The sequence below is a fragment of the Lycorma delicatula genome, chromosome 4, assembly GCF_047948215.1.
Source record: "Lycorma delicatula isolate Av1 chromosome 4, ASM4794821v1, whole genome shotgun sequence".
Taxonomy (NCBI): Eukaryota; Metazoa; Arthropoda; class Insecta; order Hemiptera; family Fulgoridae; genus Lycorma; species Lycorma delicatula.
In genome coordinates this window covers 157,436,267-157,452,127 of record NC_134458.1, presented here as the reverse complement: position 1 = coordinate 157,452,127, position 15,861 = coordinate 157,436,267, and the positions used below count along the sequence as shown (strand labels likewise).

Below are 15,861 nucleotides of genomic sequence, written 5' to 3'. Positions count from 1 at the left end.
CTATTAACTGTCTTATATAAAAATGACTAATTTTTTGTAATTGTTTTGTCCAGTTTCAGCACTTTTCAATGTTATTCCAGTTAATTGGTCATTTTTTGACAAACCAACATTTCAGACAAGAATGGTTTTTAAAAATTAGAAAAATTATGTTCATCTTGATAAAGTGAGTAAGAAAATGTAAATAATAATTAAAAATAACTATTACGATGCAGATGAACTGGAATTTGTGATTAAAATTTTTGTGCTGTATTATCAGACTTATGTATAGTAATGAACAACATTGTTTAAACAGTCAAATCTGCATGATTGTTACAGTACTTTTTCCTTTCCTCAACAAGTTAGTGTAACAGAATTTTTTCAAAATACAATTGCATTCCTGTGGTAATGATAAGTTACTTTTAATTACTGTATACATTTTCTTATTAAGCTAATCAACACAAACAAGCCAGTACATTCATTTCAAATATACTCACTTGTAACTGAAGCAGTTATTACTTGAAAAAATAACTAAAATACTGTTGATTGAAAAATGCTGAAACTTGATGAGGATGATGAGAAAAGATAGTTACTAAGCAGTTAATAGGTCTTATTTTAAAATATTTTTGAATGTTTAACCAGCATCAAGTTGTCAGATTAAAACGTGGCTTAAAGTGCTACTTCATAATGAAACTAAATTATACATGTCAATAAAAAAGTGACTAGGGAATAAAACAACATCCTCTTTTTTTGTTATGAGGGGAGTAGTTAAGCTTTCTCATTCAGTATATAGTGTAACTAATATCAATTGTGTTTTGTATTTGAGCTACATAAGATGATTGACGATGAAAGATGGAAATGAACCAGTATATCATACCCTTAGTGCAAGATTGTAAGTGACTCATTTGTAACTTATAATTATTTGTAATTATTAGAATACAAACAGATGTAATAGTCTTGTTTCAAGTAGACATCGTTATTTGCACAAAAAATAGTATCAGGTCTAAAAATAAATTTTTTTGAGATGTTATAGGCTAGCACTAAAGATTATACACATTTAATAATACAATCCTAAAAAAATTAGAAAGTAAAATCTTATCTTAGATTCTGAGCAAATTGGCCTTAGAGGTGGAAAAAGTTTTCAACACTTTAAGGAGTTACTAGAAGGATAACAGAATATTTTTTCATAGGAGATAAAACAGAAAATATGTACAGTTCTTGAGATTATTGGATAAATAAACATTTTGAATGTAACTTTGTTAAGTTTTTATATTGATTGTATATATGGTTAACCCAGTTGCTTCTTTAGAACTGTTTGTTAATCTATATATGCGATTTACTGTAGAACCTTTTTCTAATAGTTCTGTAAATTTTGCTATCTTCTTGCATAACTAAAAAATGTTTTAGCATATCAATAAACCTCAATAATCCATGCAGAAGAAACAGTGATAAAACGTTTATTCTTCAATATTACAAACTTTATACAAATATTTTTATTTTAATAAAAAAAAAAAACAATTATAAAATAATCTTAAAAGATTAACAGGAAAATAAACTAAACAAATATATACAAATATTACAAGCAATTTGTCTAATTAACTTAATTTAATTAAAATTAAGTTTATGCTAAATTACATCTTACACATTTTAAATTCCTCAAACAGATAGCTGCTCTGCAAATATTTGATACATATAATTTGTAAAGAAAGGTTTTCAGTACTCTTTCATGCTAAAATTTAATAAAGCTTTTACGCTGAAATAGTTTATTTTTCTTTTATTTTTTAAGACTTATATCCTGTAATTATATAAAATTATAATTTTAAGATAAATTTTCCATAACTTCAGATTTATATATATTTGTTAATAATAATAATAATAATAGAACTGGTTTTTTAAACAGCATGATAAAATGAAATATAACATTTTCATTATTACAAGTAAAGTTTTCTATTAGATATTTTGATCAAGAATTTTTTTAACTTTTTTTGAGTTTTTGCAAAAGCAAAATTGTTATAAAACAGTACTAGGCATTGATAGATGATGGAAATAAGCTTTGTTATATTTTTATAGATTTTCTAACTTTTCACAGGCGTCAGTCTAATTTATTTCTAGTACAATTAGTTATAACAAAAGTAGAGAATCTAATCGTTAACAATCATTAAATAAAACAAATTCAAAATGAAAAACAATTGCAAAAATTTACTTTGAACTAGTTCAATTATATAAATTTAAATTTTAAAATGTGGACACCAGACAATAGAGAATTCTAAAAGATTTCTCAGTAGCGAAAAGTACAATACTTTTAATCTGAATAACAATTATTAATTTGAAAAATAAATTCTTAATTTTTATAAGCTTCATTTAGAATAATATAAATTTGAAAGGAAAATGATAAAAAAGTTAATATTAATTACAATTGTACATAACAACTAAAACATTTCTTGAATTAAATGTAAACAGATTTATTTTACTATATTCATGGAAATTAAATACTCTTATGTAACATAAATTAAATTTAAAACATTAATATATTTTTTATCTTTTTAAAAACTCTAAAGCATAGCTGCATGAAACGTATTAAGTTTCTATTAAGATACTAAAGTATTGCCATTGTTTAAACCAAACTCAACTGGAGCTGTGGGACTGGATGTATTTATTTTTTGATTTGATGAATTACACAAAACCTTGTACACGCTTATGGAATATGCAGTTTTTGTAGGGTATGAAAAATGCCACGTCTGATAGGGATTCAAAACCCAGGACCTTCAGATGATAGGTTGAGATGCTACCACTCTGTCACAGAGGATCTTGTACTGTAGAAAGAACTTAAGAAGAATTACAGCTATTCAAAGTGTAAAAAAGTGTATTCAAAGTGTGATTCATAACAGAAAAAAATAATTAACTTAAGGGGGGAGTCTACTTCAATTTTACACGAAAAAAAAATTTCCTCAATTTTTTTGCTTAATTTGTAGTCCAATATTTTATGAAAAAAAAATGGTGTATTTATTTCTGTCCAAAGACATTAATAAATATATTTAATTAAATTTAACAGTACTGCACGTCATGCAAAAAGTTTGTAAATTATAGATAAAAATTATGCGCGATACAAATTTAAATAGCACATGAAGGAAATGAAGAAGAAAAACAATTTATAATGTCATTTGAAAGCTGAATTCATTCTGAAAATGATTTCGTACATTAGCAAACGACAGCAGTACTTAGAACATTTCTATAGTACAAAAAGTAACACATGGTTTGCAGGTTATGAGTTTTATTGTCATGGTGCAAAACTAATAAAAGGAACATTTTAAACAAAAAAAAAAAAAACTTTCGGAATCAGTTCTGGAATTGAATGAATGTGCAGTTCATGAACTTAGTGTATTAATAACTTAGTTCAAAATTCAGGTTTGTGTGTATATTTTTGGTAACGTGTTTTCTATCTTCTTTATTGAAAACATTGTGATTATTTACAATATGCCACCACCAAGCAAACAGATTGCGCTAAAAAATAAAAATTTACAGACATTACAAACTCAATCTGCTATTCAGAAAAGGTGGAAAGGAAAAAGCTAAGTTCCCAAGCGGTTTCCTCAAAAACTGATGAAGGATCAGTACTGCCTACTGTTATTGTATGTAATTAAATGTTAATGTAAATAAAGATGTCAACTCAATCAGACAGGCTGTTATGATGACATAAAGCCATTGTTGTTCCACCGATAAAAATATTGAAACTGCAGTTTCACAGGCCATAGCAGCTATTGCTGTCATGAAGACTACCTCTTTGTCCCCTGGACACAACACTACAGTTTTTTAGCTAGAGGATGTGACAGTTTTAGCTAGGAGGTGGAAAATTAAAAGTGTGCATTTACTGTTACAACATACAAAAAAGGAAAACATTATTGAAATAAATTAGTACTAGGAAATAAGAACTGAATAAAAAAAAGAAGGTTGTACAAATGAACCAGAAGAATTTTAATATCAACTCAGAATATACAGGAAAGCTGTGAAGAAGCACTGTTCATTTTTAATATGCAATTTGCAAAAATTGTTTTTTTTTTGTACTAGGAAGGTCTTGAGTTCCATGGTTGCTAGAGCCTTAATTTTTTTTTAAAACGTTCATAATTTCAAGGTCTATTATCTGACGTATGGGAAAGCAATTAAACCTAACTGAATATTTTATTTTTTAGCTGAAACCTGAAATAATGAGTAATTTTTCTAATGTTTCACAATAATAACAAAAATGTGCTAATACATCAGATAATAGATCTAATTTTCTAAATATTTAAAAAAAAATCATTACTATGAGACAATTCCTTGCTGAGATATTAGATTCCTAGCATTTTCACCCTCCACCCTTATACTAAGGGTTGCGTTGTGAATCTTCAAAATATATTTATATCATTTTTAATATATTTTATTGCTTAAATTATGCACCTAAAATGAAAGACGTGGCTATAAAAGAAAAAAACTTAATTTGTGAGGTAGACTCCCCCCTTAATTTTTAAAGTAACTGTAATTTAATAACAGTTTTTAAAAATTGTACGATTAACATGTACAAGAGCTGGTCTAAATAATTAATCTGAGGAGTCACATTCTCCACTTCTGATGGAAAGCAAGTAGTATATTCCATATTCTTCATGTTGAATTAGATTATGTATAATTACTTATATAAGATCAAAACTTGTACTCTTCATTGTATAAATAAATTCAAAATATGGACTGTACACATTTTCCTAATCTAAAAGCCACATTCCCCATATAACCAGTACGAAGCTCTGCTTTGGTCACATGAACATAAGTATGAGTGTTATTTGGAAAGTAACTTCCAATTCTTTATTAAAAAAAAAAAAACAATTTATTATAAACATCTTATAGCTACTTTTCTACACAACTGCCATTCAAATTAAGGCATTTGTCATATCTATAAACAAGTTTTCGAATATGCTCAAAAAACTCTGCTGCCTGTGAATTAAGCCAGGTGGTTAGTAACATAGATTTCAACTTATCATTTTCAAAACACTGCATTGCTAATCATTTCATCATTTTTGGGAAAAGGTGATAGACAATCACTGGGAGCTGTATGGAGGATGGTTAAACAACTCCCATTTGAAATTGATTTGGCGTTGAGTGTTTACTCTCCAGTATGCAGATGAGCATTGTCATGAAAAAAAATGATGCCTGAACTCAGCATGTAGAATCATTTGTTTTGTATGACCCTTCTCAATTTTGTCTTTTGAAAAATGATGTTACTACCTGGTTTAATTCACAGGTGGCAGAGTTTTATGATAAGGATATTCAAAAATTTGTTTACAGATATGACAATTGGATGGCAATTATGTAGAGAAGTAACTAACAGATGTATATAACAAATTTTTTTACCAATAAATTGGTGTCTTTTTAATAACGAATTCAAAGTACTTTCTGAATAGTCCTCATACATAAGCTTGGTAATTTACCTTCATACAGGTATAGTGATAGAGAATCTCTGCGCAAGGCATTATTTTACTCATTAAGTCTCTACTACTTTCATAAATAGCAAACCTTTTTTCCACAATTAAACTCTATAATCATTTTGTTTAATTTCAGACAATAATTTCTTTAAGAATATTTAGTATAATTATAAATATTTCCTGCTATATGCAGTACAAAAAAAGATAGTTTATACTTGCATTCATAGATTATTATTACACTCCCCCCATCAAGTGAGTCATAAAATGAATGACCACTTTATACGAATAAAGTTTACCAAAATGTTTCATTTCAGTTAGATTTATATGCACTTATAGTGGGGATTAGTATTGTGGATGATGTTTATAGTAGTAATAAACATTATCATTAAATAATAGGCAAACACCCTACAAATTATAATAATTTATTAATAGCTTAATCATTTTATATGTATTCATAGCTAAGTAATTTCATCGCACTGTTGACTAATATTCAATACTAATGTTTACTTTTCATTTCCAATACACTGATTTAGTTCATTTCTTGGCATATCCTGGTATGAATGGCATATAGTTGTTTACTTCTGTAATGTGCGCGCGTGTGCGTGCGCGCGCGCGCGCGCGTGTGTGCGTGCGTGTGCGCGCGTGTGTGTGTGGGTGTGTGCGTGTTTGTGTGTGTGTGTGCGTGTTTGTGTGTGTGTGTGTGCGTGTTTGTGTGTGTGTGTGTGTGTGTGCGTGTGTTTGTTTGTGTGTGTGTGTGTTTGTTTGTGTGTGTGTGTGTGTAGTTAATGTTTTGCATGTATTAATGAATTCATATTTTGCATTTTTTGGTGGTGATTTTTTTTCAATGGCAGAATTAAAATCCTTAGTTAAGAATAAGGAGCTCTGTAGTCAAGCTGGTAAAATAGTTAATAATGTATACAATTTTATAAAGAAAGAAGCTGTTAAGTTAGGAAAATTAAATGATAAACATTTAATACACATTCAAAAATGTGAGGAAAGAACAAGTTTAAAAACTGCAAAAAGAAAAGCAAGATCTTTTTAAATTTAAATCACAGTTGTGCTCATTCAGCACCAAATAAATACAAACAACGTTCAAAACCAGTTAATGGATTAGACAGTATTGATCAAGACATTGTAAGAAGAACAGTTAACACGATTCAAGCAAAACATAATGAACTGCCTACATTTAATTATGCGAAGAACTTTAAAAGAGTATCCAGTTTAAAGGTTCTAGAACTACACTAGCAGCTATCCTGAAAGAGTTAGGGTTTAACTGATGTAAAACTGATAATAATAGGAAACCTTCAATTGGGAAAAAAGATATCTGGTGGAAGAGAATAGAATATGTAAGAAAAATGACAGATTTCAGAAAAGAGAATTCTTCAACTGTATATTTGGATGAATTGTATAATTTTAACATCCCATTCAATGACAAAGTCATGGTCGGACAATAGTGGTGCAGGAGTAAAAGTGCTGATTAAATAAAGGTGATCAGTAAATCATAATCCACACTGGAGGAAAATGGGATTCATTCTGAACATGATATTAACTTTGAGAAAGAGTTCAAAAGCTGTGACTATCATGACAGAATAAACAATTTTATGAAGTAGGCATCTGAAAAATTAATTCCTGGTCTCCCCCCCCCCCACACAGTAAGTGATTATTATTACTAATCTGCCATATCACAGTTCAAATCTAGAGAAGCCTCCAAATTTAAGTTCTAGGTAAAGTGGCATGATTAATTGGTTAAAAAAGAACAACAATATTCTGTTAAATAAAGCAATATTAGAACCATAATTTTTAGACATAATTAAGACACATAAATATTCAAAAATAAAGAACCATTTTGATGAACTATTAGAAAAAACATGTGCATCAGGTTCTGTGACTTCCAACTTAACCATCCTGATTTAAATCCGATTGAGGTGATATGGTTGGCTCTGAAAAGATATGTTGGTAGTAATAACACAACATTTTTAATATTGGATATTAAAAAATTATCTGAGGAAAAAATGAATAAGGATGATTGGAAACCATACTGCAAACGTGGAGAAAGGCTGAAACTGAGTATAAGAAGATGGAACTGCTAATCTAATCAACAAAATGATAAATTTATCATACACCTAGGTGGTGGTAGTGAAAGTGACTTCCAATGAAGACAGAGAAGATGGTGAGCTTGCACAGGAACTGGACATATAATGCAAATTTCAAGTAAGTGTTAATAATAACAGATTCTAAATATTGTAAAAAAAAATAATTGTACAATAATAAATATACATCTAATTTTGTGTAGTTAGGGATACAATATATATTCAAACACTAGTTAAGATTTTTTAGTTTACATATACACCTAAATTAAAATTTTGTTTTTTGCAATTTTTATTTATTGAATTATTAACACTAAAATTATATAATAATGAAAACAGTTATAAATTAAAAGTGTATAAATAAAAATACAATGATTATCATTGTTGTTCTATTAGATGGGTATAAATGTTTTTAGGTTTGGTAGTAATGCAGTCTCAACCTTCTCCAACAAAGCTTTTATTTTCATTATATGCACTGTAATTGGTTTGGTCCATGTACGTTAAACTTTTAGAATATTATTATAGAAATAAAATAAAATGGATATACAAGAAAGAACGGTAAGTGTTTCTAATGGAGGAACTCTAAATAAAGCTTAAATGGAAAAGGAATTTTTAGTAAAGAAAATAGAAATTTAAATTATGAGGGGCAGCTGAAATGTAATGTATACAGGAACGTAATGGAAGAACAAACAGTTGCACAAACGGACAAGTGCTGCCATCTTGTAGTTCATTCCCATACTATTTATATTCCAAAATTCAAAGAAATTGGGAAATGATGAAAGCGATTTATGATGATGAAATTCGCTGTTAAGTACTGGGGGCAGGTACGGAATAAAATTTCATTCATCAGAAGCTGATAAAGCAAATATTAAGGATGAATATAGGCAGCTATTGTCCAATTTCTGTGACCAATGTGAAGCACCAAAAGGAGGTGGGTGAATCTATTCAAAACGCAACTGCATCACCACCCAGATATATCTAGGCATATCGAAAGTAAAGTAACAAATTATTGCACAACTGGACTACCATAAAGTCTGTATTGTTGGTGAATAGCTTCTGAAGAAGTGTTATTGTGACAGAAAGATGACTTCCTTTTCAATATTATCATTTGAGATGTAACTTGGGAGCATCATTATTACCAGAAGAAAAACAGCAGAACACAGAATACTGGTCCTAAGGTATGCTGTGATCAAAAAATTCAAAACAAAACCCTCTGCAAAAAAAATCCTTTTGATAGTGTTCTGGGATTTCAAACAAATGAACATGACTGACCCCCAGTAAGCGCAGCATGAATCACATGCAACTGCCAAAGCTCTTGTGAAGTTGAAATTTGAACCTATTCCACATCTTCCATACTCACCAGATTTGGCAGTCTGTGATTTTCACTTTTCTGCAATTAAAGAAGGATAAGGGTGTTAAGGGTATTTATTTCACTACAGAAAATCTATAGATGCATTGAGATTGTGGATCAAAGAAAGAGTAGGTCAACATTCTTTATTGATTGAATAAAAGAATGGCTTAACCGTTGGGAAAAATGTATAGGAATAAATATTGTCTAAAAAATAAATGACGGTTTTTACAGCAAATAAAATATACTTTTATACAACATTTTTTTCATTTGACAATGTTTTTTAAGTTGTAAGTTATGAGCAATTATGTAGTACATATCAACCCCTCGTATGTTTACAAAAGTTAACAACACAACTAATATTTTCTTTTCTCAAATACGTTTCTAAAGAGATTTCAAAACATTTTCAGTCACATTTGCATTTTTGTACCTAAAATTGCCTGTAAAAGATACACGACAGTTCCATAAAACATCTTATGAAATATAAAAGAAAATCCACCAAGATCAATGTCTACTTAAAACATGCAATCAAAAGACAAAGATTTAAAAATGAAAAACAAAATTCTGTGCTAATTGCATTCTAGCTGAGATACCAGATTTATTCTAGCACAGTTTTCTGAACTGCTTACATGTTCCATATTTATAGTAAATCATGTAACTCATAACTACTATGCAACTGGAGACACTTCAAAAGAAAAGGTGTGTTCATGATACAACTGATGAGAAATTTATGACTAAAAAAAAAAATATAATAAAATTTTGAGCAGTTTAATGTGTAATGAGACTCATTTCTGTACTTACAAAACTAGGCCAGAATATCTTCCTTTCATATTAAACATTAAAAAACTATGGACTGAGGAAGAACACTTCCAAGTAAAAGAATCATACTTTTCCTATTTTATCATAATTACAATTTTGGGATTGATACAAGGATGGATGTATGCAGTAACTGCTCAGAAATCATTGAGGGAATATAAAATTGTAAAGATAAGGAAAAAATACACTTTCACCAGAAAAAAAAATCCATAAATAAAACAGCTAAATTAGTTTGGCATGCTCAAGGAAAGTGCCCTGAATATATTGATAGCATCCTTTAATTGTCAGAGACTTTACATTACCAAAGCTGTCAAACCAGGCCACCAACTATAGCCAACAAATTTATTTAAATAATCTTTGCATAATTACTGATTAAACAAAATCAAAGGCAATAAATATCACTTACTATGTTTGGACTGATGATGTGATTCTTAAAGGAGTCAATAAATCTCACCATGTTTATCTGAATTCCTAAACAGTAGTTTACAATTTCTACACAATTGTGTGTAGAAAGGGTGTGGCGATCAGGATATGAACATTTTGATAAACATGGTTAGCTACAGACACCTAACGCACTAAATAATTACATTCAAATTGTGTTTCTGACCATGAGTTACAATTTTTGACTACTGGACTGTGTTTGGAAGCACCATAAAGATAACGAGCACATAAACATTATTTGAAATTGTAAAGAAAACTGAGCATAGATGTTATAAAGAGATTGGAAAGTTACGATAGAAAAAAACATGAAATAATCTGAGTAGTGGCATTTTCACACAAAATCATACATGTGACACGGCCATCAAATAATAAAAGTTTATTAATATGAAGAACAAAGATAACAGATCAAAACTGGATAAACCCAGAGCATAATGAAACATGGGGAAAGTTAAGATTTCTTGGCTGGGGAATGCATGAACTAAACAAGAGAAAAAGAGAAATTTAGACAAAAATATTATACTGAACTGGAAATCAAATTATTTATTGCAATTTTATAAAAATATTGCTGATACTGAAGAAAAATTGGTTAAGAAGGTGAAAATGTAAGTGAACCAAAATGAAATTTGATAATAAAATATTTTTAGTTATAATTTCAATCTGTAAAAATCATTATAATTAAAATTTTTGCAATAAAAATTTTATCACTATTGTAAAAATATTATCCAGCTTACTGGTTTTCTTTTCTAAATATCAAACTAATTACTTCTGGTGTAAGAAATAAAATTTTATCCATACAAGTAAAATGCAAAAATCAAATGCTGCATTCTCCAATTTTTTAAGTGAAATTACAACTATTCTTGCAAGAAAAAGCCTTTTAAAAACTTCTATGAAAATATTGATAATTGAATTGAATATCTTAATTGTAAGAGAAAAAATTATATAACAGTTTTAAGTTTAGTTTTGTTCAATTCTAAAAGTTTTCAGCTGATATCTAAAAACTTCTAAAAAGTAAAGAATGTGAGTTTTGTAGTTAACAGCAATCATTAGCTTGTGTTTGGCTCATCTGAAAAATAATTTAATGAAAAAATTTACCTAGTTATTTAATTTAATTTAATTTTATTAAATTAAATTAATGATGAATCAGGATTGCTTTTCATTCACAAAAGTTTTGCTTTTCATTCACAAAAGTTTTGCTTTTCATTCACAAAAGTTAGTCATTAAAGGATGGTAATTAGTCTTGATCAATTTCAGCCTATTTGAACATTTTTGGGGTTCTGCTAATCAAATCCCAAAAATAAAAGTATTTGAATTCATTTTATTAATAACTGTATGCTTTGACTAGACCAACTATATTTTTATATCACAGAACAACTGTATCAAGCCAATAGTCCTAATATAGTAGATATAGTTAAATAAAAACTACAACTAACACATACTGGTAAAATTAGCTTTTAAATAAAAATATATATATTTATAAACTTTCTGAATAAACTATATATCACTACTAAAAGTTTTAATTCCTTCAGTGTATAATTGACAAGAGTAATGTTTTTATAGCTAAGAAAAATCTAATTAATTTATACAGTATGCATACGATAGCAAAACCAAAATCAAAAAATCAAACACAAAAATCAAAAATGAAGAGGTACTATGTAATCAAAAAAGTGCCCATTTTCATCCCCCTAGAAAGAAATTGATGTATCACTAATACCACCAAACATGTAAAAGTCACATGTACCAAATTAAATATTTGGGTATTTTCCATGATTGGCAGCATTTTATTTTACTGAAATTTAAACCGTGCCTTTTAGTAGAATTTTTAGAATTATTGATCTCATAAAGTTGGATTTACTATTAATTTTTTACATTTACTTTAATTTAATTATATTAATTTATTTTTTATTTTACGAAGACTGTTTATTTTAATGTTATAACATTTATTTTTTAATTTAATGTTTTTATTATTCATACAATTAATTTAGATTTAACATTAACAATACAACATAATTAAATATTACTGTGAAGTGTAAATCCATCTCATAGGCATGAATTCTAAAATATCTTATTTTATCAAAACGACTGTATTATTATATCATATTGTCACCATATATCAACTAGATAGGCAGCAATCATTTATTTTGTTCAGTGTGTACAATAAACAATTTTATTAAAAAAACTGTGCCAAAGGAATGGCAGTATATACTTAAAACAGAGTAGGAGTAAAAAGTGTAAGAAATATCTCATACAGATAACTGGAAGGTTATACAGGTGAGTACACTTTTATGTAGTTTTAAAAATACTACCTATTAACCTTTTCAGGACTGCCACTACGCTTACACAACTGCAGTAAACTGTCCACATAGACTACCATCGAGTAAACTCGTTTAAGAACTTTATCATTTGACTACCATCATAGTTTTAACATGACTAATATATATCATTCTTTCACAGACATGTGCAGCATTTTATCGGCTTTAAAATGAACTACTTGCACTATCGATAGGTTGCAGCAACAGCTGAAAATAGAAAGAATAAAATAATGTTGCCAGCATTCTAAAACTAGGTTCTATAAGTTTTATTGAACTCTTTTAGTAAACATGACCGATTTGTCACCTTCATGTCCAGGATTTATTTCCTCTCATTAAAGCTCTAATAACCCCTGAAATTATTGAACAATATAGTAAATGGAACACATATTATACCCAAGCCTCTGAACAAATCGATCTTGCTCATTCAAATTTATATAGATGGAAACCAACCGATACAGACGAATACATACACTTTTGAGTTTGACCATGCTTATGCCGAAAAATTCTATAAAAGAGTACTGGTCAACAGACTGACCATTACATTCCCCAATATTTTGCAAAAAGATGGCTGGAAACAGATATTTGAACATTCTTAGTATGCTTCATTTAGCCAATAATAAAAATCAACCACCACCACCACCACCACCACAATTATAAGATAAATTTAAAAAAAATTTCTCAAATGTGTTTATATCCTTTTCAAAATATAGTATCTGAAGACTTCTTAGTTTTATTCAGAAGAAGGATTAATTTTGTTTGATTAAATTTAAAATAAAGACTGTTTTAAAATTTTACAAAAAAAAAAGAGTTTTAAATTTTAAATAAAATAAAATAATATTCATTCCTATTGAATGTGAAGTGATAAATCATACAGAGAAGGACTACATAAAGATGAGTAACTTTAATAAAATAACCTAGCCTGAGCCTGGGTTTACAGCAGCACCCATGCTGTAAATCCTAACTACGATTTACAGAATGCAAGTCCCGAAAAGGTTAACAAAAAGTTATTTTTTTTACTCTGATATATTTAAACTAAAAAATACTACTAGCAGTTACACTATTCTCACATAACCAGTGGAGATTATCATCCTCTTATCAAAATCTAATCAGATTAAAAATTGACATGATTGTAAAGTGCTAATATGTTAGTTTAAATTACTATGACATGTAAAATGACATGAGGATTTATTGAATTAGTTTTCAAATGGTAAAGTGCAGAGTAAAACTATTAACTGATGTTAAGTAATTCATCTTTGGAAGCATCAGTAATTTGTTAACAATATAGGAAATTAAAAATCAGCAGAAGGATCCTGATCAAGATGAGGCTAACTACTCTGATTTATCCTAATCAAAGGCAATCCCTTGTTGGTTGATTGTTCTCTATCTCTGAGAAGTCAGCTTCTTTTATTTTTATTGATTCATTCTCAGATAACTTCCTGAGAATTTGATAGCTAACATATAGATTAATTAACCACTGCCAAGCTGCCACTCCCCTAGCTTCATTTGCAGCTGGTCAGGACATACTAGTGAATTTTGGACCAGTTCTAATGACTTGCTTAGAATTTGGGTCAACTCTTAATTTAGCAGTTAACAACTGACTGCAAGAATACAGCAGCTCTAGAAGTGAATGGACCCCCGATGATAACACAGTTTCTTTTATTTACAAAAATGACTTCAGTTTGGGGCTTAAATGCTTCTTTATTAAGGCTCAGTGGGGTAATAAAAATTCAAGGATTCTACTTCATATCCAAGGGCTGTACAAAAGCCTAATTAGGTGGATGAGTTTCCTATCTGGTAAAAAGTCAGTCCTCTCATTTCCTCTTAAATTCTAATTTGTAATACAATTTAATGAAAGTGAACAAAAAAAAAAGTCTTTTTCCGATTTGAAGGCTAGTTCCTGTTGTTATGCATAACTTCACAAGATCTGTTCGTTTGAAGTAGGAAATTACTATTCAGTGGAACTGTTGTGATGTTGAATTCATTTGAGTGCTCAAATGTGAAATTGTTTTTATAAACGCCTTGAATAATTAATCAGACAGATTGTATAAATAAATTTCAAAACTCCAGTTCCATATCCAGTATCCATAAAACATCTTCCTGTTCCATGAATCTTCACCCTGATAAGCTCAGTAGATGGAGCTGTTCTACAGTGCGGCTAATGAAGTGTTGATCAATGATGTAAGATAATACTGATAGATAATTGAAACCGATAATACTGATATATTAATGATGATTATGTAATATAATTATGATTATAATACATAATTATTTTAATACATAAAACTTCTAGAATCAAACAGAAAATACAGCTTTAAATTGCTGTTTTATAGGTATGGTTTATATACTGTGGAAATCCTGTTACTATAAGGCATTCTAACAAACAGAAAAGTAACTAAAATATCCTCTTGGGATTTCATGCATTATAATTGCAATCGTAATAATTTTGAATAATAAAAATAAGTTAAGCATCATTGCTTTTCATATCTGAGAAATACTCCATGAGTAGCTGTAAAATGCACTGATTTCAAAATCAACTAGCATTATTTTCATAACTTTAACAAATTTTTCAAGGAAAAAAATTCACAATTTTACAACAATAACTAGGAAAATAATAATAAATTATATCTTAACTTTCCATTGCTTATTCTTGTAATGATTAAATAATATTAGAAGTCTTTACAAAGATTCAAAATCACAGTACCCAAACTTTGACTTCATTGGTTTCCTAATAAAATTATTTCAACAATTCTTAAGCCAAAATTCTGAATTTGTTTATTCTCTTTATAATTAATCAGCTCAAAGTAAGCCATGAAATGTTTATGAAAAAGTAAGCAGGTTATTCAAAAAATTATCAGTCTCTGTCATGTTAAATCATAACAGAAAATTAATGCATATTATAGAGTTAGTAAATAAATTTGTTATAAGGCACTAATCAAACTATTTTCAGATTACTGGTTTTTAGTGAAAATTATTCTAATCAATCTAACACACACACACAGACAGAGACACACACACACATACACAGACACACACACACATACACAGACACACAATCTACATAATATATATAATCAACAGTAAAAAATGTAAAAATTATTTACAAACAAATTTGGTTACTATAAAATTCTCAAGAACGTATTGCTTAATAAGTGTCTTTATTCTGAAAATAATATATTTATTATGATTATGAAACACATAATCATAATAAATATTGTACAAAGACATGGTGGACATGAAAAAAAGTGAAATACAGAAAAATAATGACACAAGGCAGTAAAGAAGAATATGTTAGGGGAAAGTGATGTATCAGAAAAATTATAAATTTCATGGAAACCTTTATAAATGTTGTGTGATGCTTTGAAGACAATTAATTCACAAGATGAAATGTTGAAAAATATATATAATATAGTTTTAAACTTTGAAAAAATCATTTA

At 28.6% G+C, this 15,861-nt stretch overlaps 1 protein-coding gene across 1 annotated transcript in view; it reads right to left on the bottom strand.

Annotated features, from left to right (window-relative positions):
• Positions 1-1,417: 1,417 nt before the first annotated feature.
• The window catches only part of LOC142324015 (pleckstrin homology domain-containing family A member 8), a 36,309-nt gene continuing 21,865 nt past the window's right edge, over positions 1,418-15,861 (bottom strand). Inside the window, exon 6 of the mRNA XM_075364571.1 lies at positions 1,418-2,789. Coding sequence (XP_075220686.1) covers positions 2,773-2,789 — 17 coding nt within the window. The 3' untranslated portion in view covers positions 1,418-2,772. The remainder of the gene's footprint in view (positions 2,790-15,861) is intronic.